Source organism: Pogoniulus pusillus, chromosome 20 (genome assembly GCF_015220805.1).
Source record: "Pogoniulus pusillus isolate bPogPus1 chromosome 20, bPogPus1.pri, whole genome shotgun sequence".
Classification (NCBI taxonomy): Eukaryota; Metazoa; Chordata; class Aves; order Piciformes; family Lybiidae; genus Pogoniulus; species Pogoniulus pusillus.
In genome coordinates, this window is record NC_087283.1 from 17,389,288 (window position 1) to 17,413,659 (window position 24,372).

General features: G+C 37.3%; 1 protein-coding gene across 4 annotated transcripts in view; it reads left to right on the forward strand.

Annotated features, from left to right (window-relative positions):
* FTO (FTO alpha-ketoglutarate dependent dioxygenase) overlaps positions 1-24,372 on the forward strand; it is a 234,474-nt gene that overhangs the window by 112,694 nt on the left and 97,408 nt on the right. The window contains exon 9 of one of the 4 annotated variants that reach the window (XM_064160394.1): positions 13,162-13,693. The exons of the other annotated variants lie outside the window; for them this stretch is intronic. Within the exon in view, the coding sequence (XP_064016464.1) occupies positions 13,162-13,189 (28 nt within the window). The 3' untranslated portion in view covers positions 13,190-13,693. Of the gene's footprint in view, positions 1-13,161; positions 13,694-24,372 lie in introns of those variants that run through there. 4 annotated transcript variants of the gene reach the window in all.

Consider the following 24,372-nt stretch of genomic DNA (forward strand, 5'->3'; position numbering starts at 1 on the left):
GTGTGCCATTAAGTGAAATCTCACAGAGGATTTTTTTTTCTTCTTTGCCATTAAGTATGCTGGCTACAGAGAAAATGAAATATTCTGTGAGGCTTGAGCAATCATCTATCTCTAAGCTATGGTGTGCCTGCTGCCAGATGTTCAGGTGCTGGTGCTGCTGCTTTGACATGTATATCTCTTCCAGGCAAAAAAAAACCCAAACAATATATATACATCAGTCCAGGTGCAAGGTGGCCTTGCCAGCAAACCTGCCTCCTCCTAGCTGTGACACTCATCCACTCCCCATCAGAATGTGTACGTTAGAAGGGGATTGTAATTAACCCCTGGAAAGCATAGGTTTCACGAAAGTGATGTGCACAGTAATGATATTGTTAGCTTCCTTAATTTCCAGTTTCACCATCAATTACGCCATGTGTTTCATCCAGTTGGTGCTACCCTCCCAGTGTTAATTATAACCTACAAGACTGTTACAGTTAATTTTATGGCAAGCATATTGTCTCTTCAAGGCTCCACAGCAGCTCATAAATTATCTTGAAGGTAAAATGTAACTTGGGGAACTAGTTATGAAAATTCCATCCATCTCGCTTAGGAGGTGCAGCTGCTACTGTCAGCTGCCTCGCTGCTGCATTGTGAAGGAATTATGGTGGGTCAGGTTTAAGAGGCTAGGCCCAGGCTGTCACTGAGGAGAAAGGCTGTCCTGGCCCTGTCAGACTAGTACCTTCTGCCAATCCCTTGTGGTTTCACTTTGCAGGCAGTAAAAGGCAGGCGGTGCAGGTGGATAGTCCCCAAGCTGTCTCTATTCATTACTTTACAGAAACTTGTTTTAGGTAGGCAGGTACGGAGACCTTTTCACTGTTGTCATAATGTTAGGCATCATCTGCAAAGTGCAAGATAGATAACTCTATAAATAACTCACTGTTCTGTTGGGCTGGGCTAGTGGAGAAAAGATGATTAGCACCCTAGATGCACATGAAATAGCTGCCTGGTTTGTAAAATGACTGTTGGTTTAATTGTGGCAGTAGCTTGATCTGGAGGAGCACATCTGTTCGCTTTTGTTTCGCCTACACAATACGAGGAGGTGCAATTCCACTGCTAAGTAATTTGTGTTGGAGTTTCACGTTAAATAAATGAGCATGGGTTTATAGTGGAATTATTTATGTCATCTGTGTATGCGTGTGTCCTGTTTTTTTGCTGAAGGAATTGTGAACATTCGTGTTTGGTTTGGTGGTTTTGGGGTGGATAATAAAGCAGCCCAATACCCAGAACAATGAGCTCAACATGCAGTGCTGTTTATATTTCTGTAGTACACTTGTATTATCACTACAATGACTTACTCTGCTTTTTAGAGTAATAATACAGGACTGCCATAAAAATAGAATTTCTTATTCTGCACTACCTTCTTCCAGTATTTTGTATTGCAATAATTTTAAATGCAGTCAAGCTTTGGGTGCTCCTTTAAGAATGAAACCAAAGTAAAATCAAATTTCCTGGGAGGATTTTTTTCCTTCCACTATTTTACCTTTTGAAAGGACTTCTGTGTTTACAGTTTCCTAACCTCATTTACAGCTAGGAGAGCATATGAGAAGGAACACTGAAAGCTGATACTTTACGCATTTCCATAGGCAACCGCTGTGCAGATGTGAATGTACAGACCCATTGTGAGCGACTAAATGTTGTGAATTCAATTGAGGAGAAAATGAACAAACACAATAATGAAAACCAGCAAGGCTGATACATTTAAATATGTATTGTGCATTTGTTTTGACAATCTTCATTCAATTTTAGGTAGATTTTGAAAATTCATCATAAGGGAGAGGAAACAAATTTTCAAAATAATGCTGGCTTTGTAAGATGTGGGGGGAAAGGCTGCCCATAAGAGCACTTACAATGTTATGATTCTGTTGTTTCTTCCTTAGAATTTGCAGTAAGCATGCCTCCTTATACCCTTTAGAGGTCCATTCTCTTTTGAGTCATCAGTACACATTTCATTCAGAGAAGAAACTCTCCCTGGGGGTCTTCAAGAAAAGACTGGATGAGGCACTTAGTGCCATGGTCTAGGTGATTGGTTAGGGCTGGGTGATAGGTTGGACTAGATGATCTTGGAGGTCTCTTCCAACCTGGTTGATTCTATGATTCTATGACTTACCTGTATTTCTCTTTTAGCTTATTCAGAGTGAAGCTGTGCATTAGGCATAGCCATGGTCAAAGTGGGGTGTAAACCCAGGACTGCCTCAAAAGGAGACACAGAAGCATTGCTTTTTAGGGGCAGAGCTCCTTGTTGGCTTTGGTCCTCCTCCTTAGAGAAGACATAGGGGAAAATTTGGAAGTGTTGCTAGAGTATACATGTTTAAGGCCAGACTGGATGAGGCTCTGGCCGACCTGATCTAAGGTAGGGTGTCCCTACCCACAGCAGGGGGGTTGGAACTAAATGATCCTTGTGGTCCCTTCCAACCCTGACTGATTGTATGATTCAATGATTTAACGGCAGGGTTGCTTCACCTGGTCATCTATGTCACTGTGTCCAACACTGTAGGATGTCAGTTGCTCTACAGAGATTACCCATCAGCATTGCCAAAGCAGTTCCTTCATTTCTGTGTTGTGTTGTAACCGGGAGGTATCTGCAGTTGCTGAAATACAGTTCTCACAACATTTTTGGTGGATTTTGTGTAGTGAAGGTTGGGGGCAGGAAAGAAGTCTCATAACTGTAATGCCCCGTACTGGTTTCTAAATGGATAATTGCTGGCTATCCCAAACTATTACATTTATTTTGCTTAAAATTATGTGGAAGTACCTGGGTTATTGTTGTCATAATTTCTTCTCAGATCGATTTTACACTGTTGCAAAAATCACTGAGTTCAAGAGAGTTAGTGTAAATCAGAAGAGAGTTGGGGTAATAATAAAACATACTGGTAAATATTCTTCATATTTTCTTGGGATGGAATCTCAAACTTTTATTGTGACAGTACTGCAGAAAGGTACATCTGATTGAAACAGTCTTTATAGTTTGTAATTTTGCACTTGAAGTAGTTACCAAATTACCACAGTAATTTTATTTTAAATATAAGAAATCTTTTTAATGTATTGAATTTTTAAAAAGACAACAAAACCTTTCTTTCCAGAAAAAAAAGTGCCTTTGTATTTTGGCTTTGGTAAACTTCAATAGGAAAAACTGCATTTGGAAAGTGATTGAACTATATAGTTTAGCAAACTTGGTTTTTAGGCAGATGGATTAAAGTAGCTGTAAAATAATGGCTGAGGGGACAACACAAGACTCAATCGTCACAGACAGACACATTTCTAACAAGGTTGCTGTTTCTTGCTTAACATGACTCAGTCTGGTTTTTTATATAATTTTCATATTAGCCTCAATGTGAGACAGTCATTAGATTACAAAAATAATTGGTAAAAGGGATTGTTATGGCTTTATTCTTATATATGACCCACAGAATTTAGGCTTTTTTTGTTCTAAAGGAACTAACTTGGGAGAAAACAAACTCAAATTAAATTTATTTGCCAGCTAAGTGCACCATCAGCCAAATGAATATCCAAGAATAAATACATTTAAAAATTCACTAAAATATGTGTATGTATAACAGGAATTTAAATCAGTGACAGATTGTGCATATGTGTTGAAGCATGGTGCTTCAAAAAATGTATAAAAGAAAGAAATCATAATGTAATAGGAAAATTGAAGGTTTTTCTTAGTTTAGCCTTTAATAGTTAATTATAAGTTCCAGCAACATGAGAAGACCTCTCTGCATGCTTAGTTTTGTGAAATTAATGAAGTGCTGGATGCAGCTGACCATTTGCTTGTTCAGTTTGCCATGAAAATAAGTTATCAATACTGCTTATATTCACTTACTGTACTCTATTATGGAGTGTTCCACTGTGAAAGAATTTCTTTATTTCATGGTATTCCCATACCTTGCTCTGCTATTTCTCTGAGATAAAAACCCCACTGTTCTTCACTGCCATTTGGACTTTATTTAGGGATTTTGCTTTCTTTCCATGATGTCCTTTTGTAAAAGGAAGTCATCATGGTCTCTCTTTAGAGTGTTTCACAACAAAAGCCCCAAACAAATTGAAGACAAAACCCTTTGGACTTCCTAAAGTATCTCCTGTTATGAAATACAGGTCTCTTTTCCTTACCAGAACTCGTAAGCATGTGCATTAGCATGCTAACATTGTTCCTGGTCTTGAACAGTACTGACTGACCTTTTCTTAATTGCCATTATTGAAAATACTAATCCTTCATTTTTTACTATTTTTTATTTTTATCCTACAAAGCTCTAAGGAAACAAGATGCTGCTAAATATCAAAAGAAAAAAGAAATTATGGTCAAGTGTACAACTTTCTAAAACATGCCAATTATTATGTGGTGCAGTTGATGATGGATACAGAAGAATAATTTTGCTTGCCTGCCTTTATTTTTTCTTTTGCTTTGAGCCTGACCTTTACTTAAGCTTACTATTTTTCTGTGTCACATGAAAAAAAAAAGCAAGCCTACGAGATTTATTGGCATTTCTATGGAAAAAATGAAAGGATTTTCATGTTTTGTAAGAAACTTAATACACTCTCACAGATGGCCCAGCTCAGGTGTGATTTTAATTATGAGATAAAACAAAGCCCAACACAGTAGGAAGTAGTCTTAATAAACGGCCCGAAGCTTTTGTCTTCATGTGTCAAAAAGCCTATTTATTGTGTGATGAAAAATTCTTTTTTACTAGCTGTTTCTAAAAATGCTTGAAAAAAATACAAGGGCTTCCAAAGTTCAAGTGAGTTATTTTGGCCAAGTAAATAAGAAAATATTTCTTTAGATTTCTTGTTTTCTTCCCAATGGGTTTAGCCTTGTGCTGGCAAGTGATAGGAAAAAAATATTAATAACTGTTAAATCATCAAGGACAAAGACTTTATTTATAAATGATTTTCTAAATAGATGTCCGTGTTTGCTGGTGTATCACATTGCTTAGTAGTAACTAAACCTGAGAATGTTAAGCCTGGCTTAAACTGCTTCATCAGAAACTAATATTAATTTAAACTCTGCTCTGGTATTCAGCCTTCAATATTAAAACAGAAATAGTGTGATCCTGTTGTTCAATATTCCTAATATATTATAATAATGTCATACTGTCTTTCCGTTAGTGGGGAATTATGAGGACCTCATGTTAGGACCTCTGTCCTGACATAGTTAATTATCCATAGATAATAGTTTTCAGCAGTAGCTGTTCTGAACATCACAACCTCACTGTTAAGGGCTTAATAAATATTTGCAGACTCAGGTGCAGAGCACCTACGTACTCCTCTACAGAAGCAAACAGCTGTGGTTTCTTTCCTGAGCTATACATCACATATGATGTCTCATTTGTTGTGGCAAACCTAATGGTGCAAATGGCAAGCTTTATGTCCTGGGTTGTACTGTGGTAATATGTTTGTTGCAGATATGCTAACTTGCCTTTCATGAGTCATCAGTCTTCTCTAACACAGAAATATCTCAGAAAGCTGCAGCTTCTGGGGTTCGTTTCTTGAATGCTATATTGATAAAATGATTTCAAACTCCATTTTAGAGTGTATAACCACTGATGCTGGAAAGCTGTATAACCAGATGGTTGACAATTGAGTTCTATATCCATGGGCTTGCTTTTAGGGGACAGTTATTTGTAATTATTATTTCAATTATAGAGCAGTGAAGGACATGACCGTGGTGAGCTTTTATGAATAATACAGGCTAGGGTTTTGGGGTTTTTTTGTTCCATTTGGTTGAATAGATGAAGTGGGAGGATGTACTCATAAATTTGAGGTAGTCGTGCATCACCATAAGTTGCATCTTGCTTGGAATATTGGTTAATTCTTACATATCATCCTGTCTTTAATTGCTGTGGAAAGGGAAATACTAGGTTTATGTATGTGGAACCAAACCACTTTCAGAATGAGATGTTCTAGGAGTGGTATGACACTTTTGGTCATTTGTGGTTAGTAGTCAGTAAGCCTCTCTGTCTAGTCAGTCACAATAGCAGTAATAATTGCTTAGCATTAAAAAAAGAAATAGGTGTTTTTTTCCCATAGATTTAAGTGCTGTCAACAAAGGGACCTTTCCAAAACTTTCCACTTTCTGCTTTACCCTTGCCCTGCTGTCCATGCATCCTTCGTCCTAATCCTTTTCCAGTTTGGGATTTTAAGGATTCTATTTTATTAATGCATTTCTCTCATAGCCATCTTCATCAGTATCATGAGAAAAGTGCAGTGTAAAATGTAATACATAATAAGAAGTGAGTAATAGTATATTTTAAGTTCTTAATCATGTCCTTACTGTGGAGGTATGTGGAGTAATAATGCATGCTCTATATTCTGTGGAATTTATAGTCCAGTTTAGGCAGGAAAATGGTCCTTATCTACCTTGTCTGTATGCATCATCCACTATGATTCTTATCTTACATGATGCCAAGTAGCCTGTTAGTATCCTCTCTATGATTTCTAGGAAATCAGTTATTGATGAGTAGGGGCAGCAATTGTCATTTCCTTGATGAGTGCCTTAACTTGCATGACCTGCTGTGAAGCACGCATCCTCAGCACTGGTTGCCCTTGTCTCAGAGCCACTTCTAAATGTTTTGTGGTTGTCAGACACACAAAGTTTATTATACTCACTGTCAGGCAAACTGTGTACTAACTGTAGGAACCTTTATATTAATATTACTCTGAGCATTATGCTTCAGTTAAAGTTGTGATTATGGTATCGCTTACTCAGTTACCAGTTTAGGCTTTGGTACAAACTTTGAGGAAGAAGTTTCTGTTCTGATGTGCATCCTATGCACAATAGATTATGTCTTTCAACTTGTTAATCCTGTTCTGCTGATTGACTCGAGGTGAAACAAAAGCTGGCGTCACTGGTCTGGTTTACTATCCCAGGTGCTGCATTCTCCTACACTGGATGTGAGTAGTGCTGGTGGCTAACATGTCACTAACATGGCCTGGCTATCTGACCCAGAAGTCATTAATGTCAGGTAAAAAGGTAAACAAAGGGTGCTGTTTTTAAGCAATGATAGACTTCGTCCCAAGTGTTGTTTCCCCGTCATGAAGAAGACACAATGTCTGCTTGCTTTGCCTTAATTTTAAGGGTACAAGCCTGAAAGTTACTTTAAAAACACACACATGAGTCTAGGATTAAAATTCAACATTAGATTAATTTAAGGGCAATTATATACCTTTTTAATTGAGTGCACATTAAAATTCTGCTGGTAACCATTCTGTTGGTAACCTCTGCCCCCTTGATTCATTAACAAAATGTAACTGATCTACATCTGCTTTTTGAGGGTAGGGGTTAATCTGCAATATAATCAAGGCAAGAAGCTTTTGGCTCACAAAAGTAAATGTTTTCGATCCTTTATTGTCAAGTCCCACAATTTTCTCTACGGCAGACTTACATGAAACAGAAAACTGATATACTGAGCCACTGGAATTGCAGTCTTGTAATTTAGAAATATCCTTTTATCCCTTATAATTTCTTCACTAAGATTCTTCAGTCTGAATCTGATATAGGTAGGAGCCAAGACAAACAGTAACCATTTATAGTCACTCAAACCAGTTTAAATTTCACCAGAATGTAAAGCCAAAGGGTTCTTGGCATTGTTTCATGTGTCTTACTAGGATAGAAAGAGCATTTAAATTGTGGCACTCACCAAAGCTGCATGTTTCTGTAACATCTGCAAGCTTTTATTTTCAACATTATAAAGATGTGAAAATACTTGTGCAGCAAACTCTCTTAATTCACTAGCTGAAGAGCATGATGAAAGGTCCTTTAACTAGTGCATGAAATAGTGCATGAAAACTATCTCCAGGCCTTGAAGCAGGAGCTGGAATGCAATACCAGTGATGCCATACATGTGCTTGTATACAGGACAGGGCAAGTTTACATCTGTGTCATGTAGGGCATTGCCCTTGGAGTGCTGACATGGATTAAGAGTTTTGATTCATCAAAACACTTCTGAATGCACAGCTAAGTTGCTGTGGTTTTGAAGAGCAAGTGCTGCAGCAGATAGTATTTGCAAGATTGAGCCATAAAATTGCTTTCATAATTAAGTTGTTTGCTTGTTCTAGACATACTTGCCAAATAGCTGGAATAGCTTATGGTGAGTATTCCAGTTGTGTGCATAAAAATTGAAAAGATACTTATTTTGCTCCAGGAACCTTACTCATAGAATTATAAAAACTATCAAAATAAGCTCTTCCCCCTCATTTTTGTATGTTATTACCCTACTACTCGGCATGCATGTGCATGCATACTTAATTTCCTCATATGTATAGTGAATTGATACATAATGTGTTCTTCTAGTAACAGAGTATCTTTTAGAATTTATCTTATCTTGCCCTGTCCTCCTGCATTTTGAATAACTTGCAGAGCAATGGTATAATTGCTGTGTACCTGCAGAAAGGGTTTTTTTAGTACATTTTAGACTGTTTAGTCTACCTTACATAGCACCTCGGAATTACTGGATGAAATTGCTGTGCAATATATCTGGCAATGAAAAAGAGAGAAGCCTCATGTCTGCAGAATCCACACTGAGAAAGCAGTCTGGCAAAAACATTATGGAACATTATAGAGAAAGTGTCCCCCACCAGAGTGTATGTGTGAGGATCGGACCCTTCTCACGTGTAATTAGTTTTGAGCCAAAATAGATGAAATACTGATCGGTAACATCTTGCTGAAATGCATGTCACAAAAATTCACATTGTATATTTTTCTCTGTCAAAGACTGTAGTACTTACTTCTTTGTGCAGTAGATTGTTATCTAGTGTTCTCTCTTCTGCTTCTCATAAAGAAAATGTTTGCTGTGAATTTCAACTCCCAGTTGCCAAGTGGAGTTCAAAGACCAAAATACTACTGAGTTTCAGTACTTTAAAAATCCACTACAGTCTTTTATCCATATCAGTAGCATAGAGAACAGAAAGTACCTGCCTCTGTAGAGTAATAGCTTGTGTGGAAGAAATTGCAAACCAGATATCCCATGAAATAGCTTAAAAACAGATTTTTTTTTTCAAGGTATAGGCTGGATGTTAGGAGGAAGTTCTTCACAGAGATTGTGATTTGCCATTGGAATGGGCTGCCCAGGGAGGTGGGGGAGGCACTGTCCCTTGACGTCTTCAAGAAAAGACTGGATGAGGCACTCAGTGCCATGGTCTAGTTGACTGGATAGGGCTGGGTGATAGGTTGGACTGGATGATCTTGGAGGTCTCTTCCAACCTGGTTGATTCTATGATTCTAAGAAGTCATTAATACCAATTATTAGGGCAGCTGCCTAAAATACACATTTCTAGGGTCAGAATGAAGATGGCACTTGAATTCCTAGTCCGTCAGAACCTCAAGTATTCACAGCGTTACTGCCTAACAACTTTGAGCTATTTTAAGTGGGCATGGACATGCTTGCTACATTCATATATTTAGAAGTAATACTGCCCATAAAATTGTATTTTATGCTCTTTATTTAAAGGTACTTTTGAGGAAAGCAGCTTATCAATAAATAGTTGGGGCCACAAAACTGACGGGGTCCAGAACACCTCTGCTGTGAGAACTCGCTGGGAGAGTTGAGGTTGTTCAGCCCTGTGGTGGTTTGGGTGTTACCCGTCCCCCACACACTTTAGAAATCACCCAGACTAGACTCAGCCAGCTCTGGAAGTTGAATGAAGCTTATATTCACAGCCTGTAATCTAGTTCTTCTCACCAAAACATTCTAGCTAGCTTCAAACTAGCACAAACCCAGAGAAGAGAATTCTCAATGGAGACCTTATTGCAGCCTTTCAGTACTTAAAGAGGCCTCTAAGAAAGGTGAGGGCTGACTTTGTGACAGAGCAAGGATTGGTGGTTTTAAACTTCAAGAGAACAAATTTAGACTGGATATAGGAAGAACAAAATTTATGCTGAAGGTGATGAAACATTCACACAGGTTGCCCAGATAGGAGCCCCATCCATGGAAACATTCAGGATTGGATGAGGCTCTGAGCAGCCTGATTCAGTTGAAGATGTCTCTGTTCATTGCAGAGGGTTTGGGCTTGATGACCTTTAAAGGTGATTACCAACACAAAGCATTTTATGAGTTGATGAGTTAATGGAGTAGATCAAATAACTGTGTTCTGGATAACAAACTTTGGAAGTGGTTTCACAAAAATCTCTCAAATGCAAAAAGAAAGTAATTGAAAGAACACAGTATCTGTGTTGTCTTGTTAGCTGTATTGTATACTCCTGTTAAATGAGAATGTTCTGATTCTATATAAAAGTAGTAAAATGGATTGTCAACTTGAGAATTACAGAACTTTATAGTTAGTCTACATGTTTTACTCTGGGCATAGATAACCTTAGGATGACCTTTCCACATCTGGGGTCAAGTGCTAGCAAAAGTTGTCTTATTCTTAGCCTTCATCTGGGCTGGCATTTCTGACAGACGTGTAAACAGATGCAAGCATTGTTGCTAATGACAGGTGATTATAAGTGGCATGGGTGCCAAGGTAATTAAACCATGTCTTGACAGGAACATTTGGTGAAATGGTATTTCAGCATTAGAAAAATTGTTGCAACACATTTTTTCCCTGCTAGGCTATAGATCTGAATATCATTCATTTTGATTCTTTGGCCATAGTACTCTGAAATCTGCTTACTGCTTTAAGTAGGGAAGTGTTCAGTGTAGGGCAATGGGCAAAAATAGCTACTTGTATAGAGCCAGTACATATGAGTGGAGGTTTGGAGCTTTGAACTGAAGCATCTGCTTCTAAGGCTTTTAGCATATAAATACTGTATAAAAACCTAGTGTGGAGGGATTGAAGATGTATTATCTTACTTTATGACACGATAGTGGTTATTGTGCCAGGTTTATTAATGGCTGAATTATTGTGCTGTTCTTTGTCATGTATTTCTTATTGAACATCTTGACTGCTTTCACTGCTGCAAATTGTAGTTTCTAAATCTATTTAAGGGTGGTTTTTTTAATTGAATGTACTTCACAATGAAATATAGATTATTCTCAAAGTGAAAATAATGGTTGCTTCAGAAATAATGTGCTTTAATATTAGAACTTTTATGAACTTCAGGCAATATATTCTCACATCTTCATAGAGCAGTTTAATAGTTTAAGATGGCTTTATGTTTGCTGATAGTGAATAATGCTGGAGTTCCTTATTGATCTTGGAATTTCTAGCAACTCCTTATTTAAAATTAATCACTTTCATATTGTATGAGAGCTGTGAAAAAATATGCTTTAATCTTATAAATTAATAAAAATTGATTTGATAAAATGTGAGATATCTATTTGAAGAATATTTTTCCATTATTCTATCAGAAATTCATTATGATGCCATATTGGAAGCTAAATGTTCACACTGTTGATGTTCCTTTGGTATTTGCCTCAGCCGTGAAGGTTTGAGATTTTTAATGTAATAAACTCAGGTAAAATTCTGGACTTCCACTAAATTTGGGTGAACAACTTAATCCTGGTATTTTTTTTTTTCCATTCAGGGCACTGAGTATGAAAAGAAAAAAATCTCTCTGTGTAGCTGGTGTGGACATTGCTCAGTTGATTGGATGGGGCTGAGTGATAGGTTGGATTGGATGATCTTGAAGGTCTCTCCCAACCTGGTTAATTCTATGATTCTAAAGCAGTACCAGAAACTGCTAATAGTAGGTTGTAGCTAATACAATCTTAATGTTTGGACTGGAAACCTAACAGAGAGACTTGGGAATTCAGTAACTTTAGAGATGATTCTTAGAAATGAAGTTTTAAATGTGATGAAATCAATTTTCACATCAATTACTTGAAGAGATGCCGTTAAATGACTTGGTAGATAGTTTACTTCCACATTCTTTAGAAAGGAAGGTAAAACTGAGTTAAAGCCGTGAAGAGTGCAATGAAATTTTCAGTGTCCTCTTTTCCTCACTTTCTCCCCCTATCTCCCCATTTTCAATACACTGTTTCTTCTGATGAATGTGCTAATGAAGTGTTAATGTGCAATTAATACGCTTGTGGAAGTTTCAGCCGCTGGCCTAAGACAAGTTCTGACAAAAATGTGTGCTCCAAGGAAGCTTGACTATCTGTTGAAGTCTGGTGTGATGATGTGCCTGTCAAACAAAGCAGAGAGGACCTAGCAAAGTGTAGTAATGTGTCCATGGAAAAAATCGATTAGAAGATCACTTTTCAGTATTATAAAGCTGAAAAGTGGGAGGATAACTTTGGCAATTTTACATTTAGAAGTTGTATATACAAAACATTTCAGAGATTTTTAAAAGCTAGGGAGTTTTCTCTTGTCTTCAGCATATCAGAGAGTATGCAAATTTTGCTCCCCGTTACTGTTTGAAGCTTATAAGATGTAGAAGAAAGAAAGAAAGAAAAGGATTTGGATGCCTATAGTTAAAGGAAGCATAATATTTATAAAGTCTACCAAAAGTAACATTTGGGTCCTATATTAAGTGTGTGTGTGTGTGTTAATACACATGTGCAAGCAACCTTGAGCTGCCACTTTGTTTTATTCCTGGTGTTGCCTGCCAGTCCCTGAAGCAGATAAACTATGGAATTTTTTTATTTTGATCTTCCATTTGCTAGACTTTTGTTATATTGTGGTTACAGTCACAATGTCAGCACATAAAATGTTAAACATCACTGCTCTGAAAGAAGCTTCCATTGTCTTCTACTTCTGGTGCCTGGGGATTCTTTCTAGTCTTGCAGTGGTGGTTCTGTCAGTGTAATATGTCATGAAGCATTTCTCAGTAATGACAGACATTGAATATGAGTGACAGGAACTCTGACCGAGTGAAATGGGTTCAATTACCAGAGATGTAGGGTTACCTGAGATAAAACCAAATGGTCCAATTGTGCTCCGTTTTGACCCTTTGACTCCCAACTACCCAGCAGCAAAGACAAATGGCTGATTAGCCATCCTCTAACCCTCCTTTTCTGTGATAAACTTGTTTGGATTTCCTTGTCTGAATAAAAATCTAAGTGTGCCATGTTTCTAAAAGGAAATATGATAGGAAAACAATGGGTACTGGTGCTAGTCATTTTCTTCTCTTACCCACACAAAACAGAAAGCTGTCATTCTATCTTGGAATGTATCTAGGACATAGTGTCCAGAAATCAATACAAGATAAATGATTGCTCTCTTAACCTCACCTTTCTTCTGCTGCAGCGCATATGTTGCTCCTGCTCACCTGTAGCCAACCTGACGCCAGAATAAATGAGAAAACCTGCCATGAAAAGTATCTTCTTGGGGCTTTTTTTTTTGTACTGGAGGGTTTTTGTTGACTGGGGGAGAGCAGGGGTTGCTAGTCAGCACTGAGTGCCGTTTTACACTTGTTCTAGTCCAGTGCCTACAGCTCCCAGATAGAGTTATAGCAAGCGCTCTAATTAAACTGTCGCTGTCTGCCCTCACTTGACTGCCTTTACAAAGTCATTTAACTAAAGACATTCCTGACTATTAAAGCTAGGAGCTGCATGTCTCCAGTACTGCAGATAAAATGAATGAAATTTGTTAATCTCCACTGACACTTGATCCTAGATGTTGAACTAATGCTGTTGCACCTGAACTTTTTCTTTATTGTAATTACTTCTCATGTTATTATTTCATATAATAAATTGGAGGAAAAATTCAACAGGTATTAAATTATTCAAGTTGATTTATGGATGCTGAGTGAATATGACATTCATCTTGTGCATTCCTCAAAAGCACTCTTCAGAGCTGGCTTCAAGAATTGTGTGAGCAGAATACTATAGGAAGATGATGTATTTCTTTCATCTGAAAGGAATGGCATCTTTAATCTATACCCTTTTTAATAACAAGGGCAAATGTTACTTTTGTGATTTTTATCCACTCTTAATTTAAACAAATTCTTTGGAAGAAAATTGAATACCTCTTCTGATAGCACATGAAAAGAATCACATGTCATCAGTGAAATTAAGCGGGCTCAAATTACAGCGTATAAGTCTGTTCTGTTTGAAGAAACAAACCTGTTTTTTGATATTTGTAATTTATTTTCCATCTCCTGCTTATGTTCTGTGCTTTTTCTCTGTGATTCATAGATTCGTACAGTTTAAGGCCAGAAGGTACCACTAGATTGTCTAGTTTGACCTCCTGTATGTCGTAAGGCATTACCTTTAACCTGGCTGTCCCTGCATTGAGTCCAGTGATTTGTCTCTTGGTTTAAATGCAACTTTCAGAATGGTGCTCCCTGGTCTGAGGACAATGGGAAATGAAGAGTCTACCATTTCTCTGGAAATCTAATTCACTTGGTAATCAACCTCACAACTTAAATGTTCTGGTCTGTCTTTGAATGTTAGGCTTCCACAGTCTTTCAGTCTACAGCCCTTACTATATTTTTTCTGGCAGACAGGAAAATCTCCCTTAGTGACCAATACTTTTTGTCTACAGAAGTACCTACACACAGCAACCGTTTAACTTCTCTCTGCTGTTTCTGAGCAACTTGGCAGACTGAGATCTATAGTTATTTCCTTCATATAGCAAGGCAGCATGCAGAGTTGCTGCCTTGGGTTCAAGAAGCTGTATATGCTAAATGTGATGTTAGCTCAAGACTCTGCACCACCTTCTATTGCATACTTCTAGGCCTAGACTTAACAGCATTGTGAAGTTTCTATCTGATGGTAGTGTTTACCATATAAAAGTGAACAGCAAGCCAAAAAAAGTCTTCTCTTGATAGGAGCTGTATTTCAGCATAATTTTTCTAGAAGACTTGAAAGGGAGATGGTTTTTTAAACCACCCAAACTCAGTCTATCTTCCACCCTAGAGATACTTTCTGTAACAAGTTCTGCTAGAGGCAAATAACAATGCCACTAGAGCCTGACGCTGCAGTTCGTTGAGCTAAATCAGTGGATGCCATTTTTTTTTAAGCTCAGGACATTTGGATGATGACATAACTGGTTCATCACAGCTGGTTAAAGATCACTTAGGATCTGTGAAAAAGGTTTTTAGAGAACTTCACACTGGGTTTCCTTCCCATACAGATCTGTAGCAAGAGTATTATTGCATTGCTTCTAAGTGATGCCTGAAAGCTGTAGTGTAAACTTCCTTATATTAAAGAGTGTTTTCAAGCTTGCTTTTAATAGGCTTTTGCAGATGCTGCATGAAACAATACTGTCATTAATTTTTAATCCTGGAGTTAGTGAATTCCTGAGAATTACCTGATACATATCTTTCCTCTATGACTGATGGTGTATTCCAATGCCATTTATTTTGCTTTGCTATTCTTACCTCATACAAATACAGTTCTAGAGTACTTATGCTGATGGCTCAGTGTTACCTGCCCTCTGGTTTTAAGATTTGTCTTTTACAGCTAACACCAGCCAACCAAAAACTGTTTTCTTTTTGAAATAGGATTTTGGTCATATAGGGTTGTATTTCTTGAAATAGATGGGTCATGATTGTTTTTTTTTTCTGTTCCTGCCAGGAAAAAAAGCATGAATATAGCTCTTTTTTTCTATTTTTGCAAGAGAGATGAATGCTGAATTTCAGAGTGACTCAGTGGAAAGCTGTGTGCCTGTCTATACAATATGCAAAAGGTGAGACCTGCACCTCCAAGAAAGTCTCAAAATCTTTCACCTTGTCATAATAGTTTCTTAATTCCTCACGTCTTTTCATGAATCCACATGTCCTGTGCAACTGGGATTAAATCTTGCAATAAACCAGCCATTGCATCCCACTTGGAGCACTGTTCCCACATTGCATGCCCTACCCAGAACCTGACTGGCCAAAGTGAACAGAGCAGGTGCTGGTGAGTGGATTAATACGCATTTCCAAATACCACCTTACTCTAAAGCAAACTTTTGCACAAACTCAGGTCATGACTCATACTCTATGGAGGAAAAAAATAAAGGAAAGAAAGAAATGTGTGTTTGTCAACACATAAATATGGGCTAGGCAAATAATTTTTCAGTTTCTTACTTTTGGAATGATGATTTACATTTTGTGGTGTATTCACTATTTTGTTAGGAATTTGGGAGGGGTCTTTTTTTGGTTTAGTTTTTTGTTGGAGTTGTTTGTTTTTTTACCTATTGGTCTTCAATTTATTTATAACAACTCTTGTATGAAGTTCAGTATTCTAAGGTGGCTAAGATCTGTATCACAGATAGACAATTATGCATAGAGTAAGGGTTTATCTCAGTTTTCAGGGGCCTATATTTAAAACCAGAACAAGCAGGCAAACATTTAAAAAAATAAAAATCATTCCACAAGACTGGCAAAAGAAAGCACCACTTAATGCAAGTGTCAGAAATGACATTATTTCTTCCCAGACTGTTAGTGGCTTGATGTCATCTGAACTGCAGAGTAACTCTTCCAGTGTTGGCTTTGGTCATGTTGCTGCCCCATTTTTTGGACTCAGGAAGGAGAATGACAATATGTAGCAATAAAGTCGTCCAAGTAATAACAAACATTTATAACATTTGCAGGTAACCTTTGATAAACAGTCTGTGATTTTTATGATTTTACAAAGCATCAGATGCTAACCTGTATCTTAGTAGGTAATTTGCATCCTATTTAATAAGTTGCAGGGCTGAATATTAATGTGTGAGAATAACAGACTTTTCCTGCATTAAAACAAGTTGTTAGCTTGTATCAAGTGCAGTCTCAGAGTTCAGATACATTTTTCTGCTGTTGAGTTATTGACTAAAACTGTCCTATGTTTTAAAAACAATTTTCCTTAATAGGCTTATGTTAGAAGGCAACAATCTGGTTTAAATTCCATGTACTCTTTGAGTATAGCAATTGATTTCTATAATTCATCTTTTATATAATGTGCTGCAGAGGGGGGAAAAATACCTAAGATCTGTGAAGTTGTTATATTTGGATTCTGTCCTGTAACCTTGTATCAATCAGATTTCCTAATCTGGAACTATTTTCAGGAGGTACTTGCACCCTCATTCACAAGCATTAAGATTTCTTGGCTTTGCCATATCCTTTGTGTTTTACCAGACAGCTTCTGAAGGCTTAGTTCTGTTCCCAGTGAAATCAGTGGCAAAAATTCTTTTGACCCTCGTGGACGTAGATGATCTGTCACTTACAAGTTTAAACATGATAATGAGAATGAAAGAGTATTAAATTGATGGAATAAATGTATTTTTATATTAATGCTATATTTTATAGTCATCAATTCATCAAATTTCTATTTGTGAAGGATGCCAAGTTAAAAATACAATGTTACCTAGCTTTAATGATGGAATAAAAATGTCTGAGGGAAGCTAATTGATGTACTCTTTATATTAATATCATTTGAATTAGAAAATAATATCTCCATGTTCTGAACAGAAAGACTGAAGTTTCATTTCACAGGTTCTAAAAAGTCATGTAGTCTTAGTCAAAGGAAGTGCTTTATTAGCATGTCAGTCAAGTTGTATTAATTTTATGAAGAGAACAGAACTTTTTCAGTGTTGTCAATATTTTCCGTGCAGCCATCAGGTGAGTTTTTTCCCCTCACAGAGCCTTGCATCTTCAGGTCTCGGTGTAACTTTGTTCTATGGGGGATTCAAAAGCACAGATAATTGTGTTAATTTTGAAATGCTGTTGCTTTAAATCTGCAGCTCTTGTATTTCGTGTGTGTAAATAAAGCTCCTCCTGCAAACCAGCCAGGAAAACATATGATACCATTTGCGATTGCAGAATGCGGCATGCTGTTCTTCTGTAATTATAATGGCCTGAGCAGTGAGGGGTTGGTTAGCCTTCCTTAACAATCATTAATCTAGCCAGTCTTAGTTACAGTGGCCCATCTTGGAGAACAGCAGTCCTTGGCATGAGGCACCTTGGGCTGTGAGTTTGTTTTGAGCAAGGGATAGCCTTGTTTGTTACATGCTGCTGCTCACTGGTCCCTCAGGAGTCTGGGAAGAGGCTTTTTCCTTGTCTTGATTGCTGCTTGCCCTCTCCCTCACTCTCTAGCTTGTCCCTTTATTTCTCCTTGTCGTGGAAGTTTGTTTCTGTGTGACTGGGAGTCTGTTTAGCAGACCATATTGCAAGTGAAGGTGCATCGTTTGTTGCCTGATTTTGGCAACGCTGGGCAGTCAGCTGGGATGTAATTAAGACTCTGAGAACAGGCTGTCTTCTCCACAGGAAGGGCATGTTAGATGTTGCTGGGATTTGGGGCTGTCAGTTTGGCCAAGGCTGGAAACTGAGAGCTAGGGACAGTGATCTTTTCTTTCATTTATAATCCCTTTATGTACAGTGTATGCACTTGGCAAAGTTTACAGATAACCTAGTGGCTGGAGCTTACAAGCCAGCGCGGCTACATTAGCATATGTTACATGTATATTTTAGTAATATTTTAAAGCAAGTGCAAATTTCCAAAGTGAATTATGCATGTATGACAGAAATAGGGTTGTGTTGCATTGGGTGTCAAATCCCACAACTTTTTGTCAAGACCGTGGATTTTACATTAAAAAGGCAGAGAGACTAAACGAGGTAAAACAGTTTTAATTTTTAACAGTTTGGTCCAGCCCAAGGAACTGCTCTCTGACAGTTATAACTGACATTTGAATAATTGGATTAATTCAGAGTGGGGCAAGTGGTGTAGTGATGGCTGTGCTTGTTCTATATATGTTTTAACTTACAGATGGAGCCGAATGGTTTAATTATTTAAAGGGCACTTCGTGCAACATAAAATGCTGCTGGTTTGAAACTTTGTTCTAAATCGGAGCAGGAAAAATATTTGCATTGTTTCATTTCTTACTTGAGTGAGAAAATAGAAATCTTATTGGTTTGTACTTTTTAATCCAGTGTAAAGAAATTTGGGAGAGGTGAAAATTATCATTTGTGGCCCAAAGCACCATGATTTAGTTCCTAGATTCCAGTCTTTTTTTACAGAAGTATAAACCCTCAGCAATTACTATGTTATGCTGCAACTGCAGAATACTCAGTCAATGCTGTTACAAGAAGGATCTCCTCCAGTTTTCTTAAACCAATATTAAGCTCTTCTTTTATCCACACTCTTTTATTTTCCCTTTTGATAAATGTAATATTGAAATATTTCAAACTATTATTTAAAATATCAAGTATTGAAAACTAAGAGTTGGAAGGCAAACTATTGTGAGGGAGTTTAGAACACTGGTTTGGTTCTAGCTGTTTACCCAGCAGGACTGTAATAGTATTAACACTCAAAGAGAAAGTGTTGAATCACAGCTTATGATATTAACACCCTGCAAGTGAAGTATGAGACGTGCCTATGAAATGCCATGTGAATCTAGGATGCATACATGATTTTAGACAAGGGTTGGGGTTTTTTTAAAGGATAACCAAGTCTTCCTTGGTGGTGTTAGTTTATTGAAATGGCTTTGTTATGGTGCAAAACAAGTAAGCAACATCTTTCCTAAGGACTCCTATCTGCCACAGTTCATCCAAATATTACATCAGCAAAAATTCTGCTAAGATATTTTTGCTTTCAAAAAGGTTCATTTGAATAGGTTTATATAAAAAGAATGGAATTAAATTTGGAAGTGTGTCAATGAATTTTAAGCTCGTGTGATTGGGTAACAAGGAAACATTCTTTAAGGTTATTTTGTATGTTGTCATCCGAAGGAGTTTCTGTACATTCCTGAAATGTTTTATCATTTGCTGCTTTTCAGACAAGGCAGTTCAGCTCTCCTGTATCCAGACTAGCATTCCTTGGGGAATTCTCAAAGCCTTTTAAAATCAGGATTGGATTGCGGGGGGTGGGGTGGGGGGGAAGGGTTGATCTTGGTTTTGTTCTGTTTTGGGGGGTGTTTTTCTGTGGGTTTTTTTTTCTGAGGCAGTCTAAGGAAGTCCCAGGAGTGAAGTTGCCATCTGTCCTCTATATTAAAAGAATCTTCTATATTATATACCTGATGTTCTTGTCCCAGAGATAAATGTTGATAATTAAAAGGACAGCATTTGTCCTTTATTCTGAATAAAAGTGCTTTCTTATAAACAGTAGTAAAACTTACAAACAGTTTTTAGATTCTTTAAATTCTAATTTCTAGTTTGTCTCCTTTTATTTTTTTTTCCTTCCTGACTTTTGATAAGTACTGGCAAGTAAATTGAGTAGTTCAATAGTGTAAGCACGTGCATGTATGATTTAGGGAGGCCTTCAGCAAAGCTGGAGATGGCAGAGTTGTAGATAAATTGTTGTTTTAGATACATCTTGTGGTAGAGATGGGGGAAAGCAACAGGTGGATGAGAGGTTTATTTGAGTCAGACTACTATTTTGGGATTGTTTCTTCCGTAAAAATTGCATCTTAGATACTCCACCCTCCCCTTCAGGAAAGCAACATACTTCGCTGTATGAACTTCCTTCCCAACCCATGTCTGCCCAAAAACGATTCTGCATCTTTACACCTCAGCTGTAGCTCATTAGTGTCCCTAGTTGTTCCCACTGGTCCCTACGTTCTGTGAGTGTCATAGTGCATGCATGGCCTGAATACCAAGTACTGATGTTCTGAATATCGGATTTATGCAAGTCAAGATGAATAATTTGTAAGTGGTGTCCTTGTTTGCTGTTTTAGTGCTGCCTCCATTTGTGTTTTTAATAAAATGATGTAAATAAGAATATGTCTATCAATAAGAGTGGAAAAAAGAGTGCCAAGATGTCATAATAATCTGTTGTGCTGCTGTCCTTACAGCACCATGCCAGGTCAGACCAAAGACATTGTCATAGACAATGACAGTGTCGTAGAATACTGAACAACAGCAGATAGCAAAAGGGAAAAAAAAAAAAAAGAGGAGATAACAGAAGTATACAGTGATTCTCTCTCTGGATATCAAATTAGCCCCAGTAATTTGTGGCTAACTGAATTTCTGATGCAAAGATGATACCATCACATTTAATAGTCCTGCATAAACACTTTTCAGTGAATTTTTGAAACAGTTTTTTAATTTAGACTTTTAATAACCTCAGTATTCTGTCTGAGAAGTTGCACTATGTAGTACAGGTTATAATCACACCTGCTCCCCCCCAACGAAAGAAAACCAAACAAAACAAACCCAACAAAAAAACTACACCAAAAAAATCCTACCAAACCAACAATCCTATCTGCTTTAGCTTTCTTCTCTTTTTGGAGGTTTTTTTGGCAGTTGGTTTTTTTTTTTTTGTTGCTGTTCATTCATAGTTTTACCAAATTCTATTTCTTCTCTTTTTTGTGATCACTCTTCTAGGCTGAACAGTGTTTCTCTATTTAATCCTTCTTAGTCCTTTCCATATTTTTCTTTATGTAGGTCTTAATTGCAGTGTATCTGCTTTAAGGAAGCGAACGAGAACTGTTAAATTCTTCATGCTTTGGCATGGAATCATAAAAATCACCAAATTAATATCAGTGGGTTCGTTTATCTTCCTACTTTGATTTTTATTTTCTTCTCTTCTACTTTGTCTAAAAGCCTGCATATGTTTTACACAGTGAAATGTAGGGTTGACATATGTGATGAAAAATTACTTTCACAACACAGTAGATGTCTAACATCTACTTTTCTGATCTAAAACACTATCTTTATTTAATTCTGTGTATTGTTAAAGGTGAAAATGGAATTGGATAAGAGTTTATTTGCCTTCTTTGTGTAAAAGAAGGAGACAAACCCCATAGGTACCTAGTTCTAAGTATGTGGATACTTTACATTCCAGTGGGGATCTCTGCGTGTGTGCGCCCTCTTGTGGTACAGCCTAGGGGTAAATCCAGGGGTTAAGACTGACTCTGGTGACTACCCAGGTCATACTGAAAGCTTAGCAAAAGCCTGACTGGAAGATTACTGGAGAGCAGAATAGTATCTGTATACTGAGTTCCTCTGGAGTTATTGGTAGAAGATCCACTTCCACCACTTGTCCTTCTAGTCACTAGTGTCTAACTTAACTTTAGAAGCTGTTTTTACATGCTCAAGTTTCAGATTGATTTTGATTACCCTGCAACACATCCTGCGTCCCAAGATGCAAAATTTGCCAGCAATAGTCTCATGTTTTTGTTTCACTGAATTTGATCTCATCTGTACTCACCTTCTCCCCTTCTACTGCTAGGGAAAGGAGTCAGGTCTTGAAATAGGAACCAGTAATAAGTGAACTAATTTTTAGAATGTCCCAGATTGAGGAGGACTTCATTATCAAGTCTTAATGTTTATGTAGATTTACATGCAGCTAGGAATTTTGAGGTTGCTTTCCTGTTGAGATAGGAAAGCCATTGGAGGGAAATAAGATGGTTATGCAGAGACAGTAAAAAGACACAATATGTGAAGTCTAAAAGCCACCAGGAAAAAATGTATTAGTTTGTGGATGAAGGCAAATAGCAGAAAAACTATAATTTAATAGAACAACGTGCCTGAAAGATGAGATGTGTGTTTTAGGGGACATGGCTATAGGACACAGCATAGCACACCTGATAGTGAAGTCATTTATAGAGGTGATTGCTCCCTAGTGGTTTTGGGTGCAGTGAGTTTGCTTCTAACATTATGTGCACAAGAGGCATGAATTTGCTAGTGATAAGTGGATTATTACTGATGTCATTTTTCAGCTTCTTAAGAGTCGTTTGTTCAGCTTCTAATACCAAGTTGTTGGTTGGTGTATGCAAGGTAACAATCCCTAACGATGAGTGGCCTACCAGGCCATGTTCAGAGTTGTTGGTCTTCTTAAAATCATCTTTTGCAGACGTAGACATTTTTACAGTATACATCTATCAGGTGCTATGATCTGCCTGATTATAGCAAACTTAATTTAAAAGAAAATCCCATTCCCCAATAACTACTAATACACTAGGTTTTGTTACTTTACCATTTTCCTTTCATTAATATTGATTAAACTGTGGAGGGTTTCATTGCTTTTAATAGGGGACACATTTAAAGTTTTAGATCATTAACATTTAAATAGATTTTAATTGTGAAATGTAACAAATTTATGCAGGTAAAGATTCAATTTCTTCAGTTAATTTACATATGCACGTTCAGAGATCTTTCACTAAATCTATTCTCATAAAACTTTAAGGGTCCCAGAAGGATCTCCCTATACTTTAATTCTTTTAATTTTATCCCTGCTACTCTCTCCATATTATGTCTTTGAATTTACTAGGCTGTTTTCTGTGCAGCACTTAAGAAAATAACATTTCCTTTCAGGCAGAGGTTTGTTTCAACAGATTCATGTATTAAAAGTGAAATTGAAGTGTGTCACTAAATTCTTAATTTGTTTTACAAGTTTGGGAATTGGTCGTCTTCTCCATCATGCCACACATGGGAAAAATAAGTAGCTGCTTGTTTTTTATAACTTGCAAAGCAGTCCAAGAAACAATTCCTGGAAGCAGTTTTCCATCCTCACAGGTTTCAGAAGCCCAGATGAAAATAAGTCAGGTTAGTTTGGCATTTTATCTCATCCTCTAGAAGAGAATTAAGAAAGACTGTGTTTTTATGTATTCCTTGATCTGGCTTTGGCATTTCTCTGGAAGTATATTATCTTGGATGTAGCCACTTCATATAGCATATGAGTATATAGAGTTCAATAAAAAAATTATATGTTTCACTTTGTCAAACTATTAATATTGATCTGTATGATGTAAAGTTAAAACTCAAGCTAGATCTAGGACAAGAACAACTCTTGACTTTCATGAGGAAGAAGGATGGGGTAAAAAAATGACTTGACCACGGAGGAGGAAGTTAGTAGTCATTTGACATAAAATACAATCAAAAGGACACTCCTGGAGTGCACTGGCCATTAAAGGAACAATAGTGTAAACATATCTGGAGGGTAACTGGGCTTGTTGCTGCATTATGAAAGGCAGCTTGTGTGAGGAGGCGGAGTGTTTTTCTTAGTAGTGATTTATCCTGTCAGACAATATTGATTTTAATTGTGTAGAAGGTATTACAGGAAAAAATAACAAATGGCAGCTCCACTCTGCTGTGCTCTCTGATTCACGGGTAACAGATTTCCATGCAGAACTGTTGGCTTTGGTTCTGGCAGCGTTCAGAAGTGTAATTATTGTTTGTGAAGGAGGGAAACTCACTTGAAAGTATAATGGATTGGTAATTGAAAAAAAGAACAGGATTCTCCACTAGGGCAGTTTCTTGACTTTCTGATAATCATGGGCAACTCTATGGCCACCTCCCCCCCCCCCCCCCCCCCCCCCCCCAAAAAAAAAAAAAAAAAAGAGTTAGAGCTACAAATAATAAAGAAAATCAAGCTAAGATGCTAAGTGATGTAGAATATCTCCAAGCATAAAAACACTAATTCAAAACAAAGGCTATTCCCCCTTCAGTGACAGCAATATAAAATATTTCTTCAGAATTTGAGCAAAGAGTTTGCATTCCCAAATTTGTGCTTCTGCATCCCTCCATTAAGGGCACAAGCAATTTTATGCCTTTGATTCTGAGTTTAAGATAAGAAAACACAATCTGATTTCCAGGAAGGAAAATCTTTCATATTA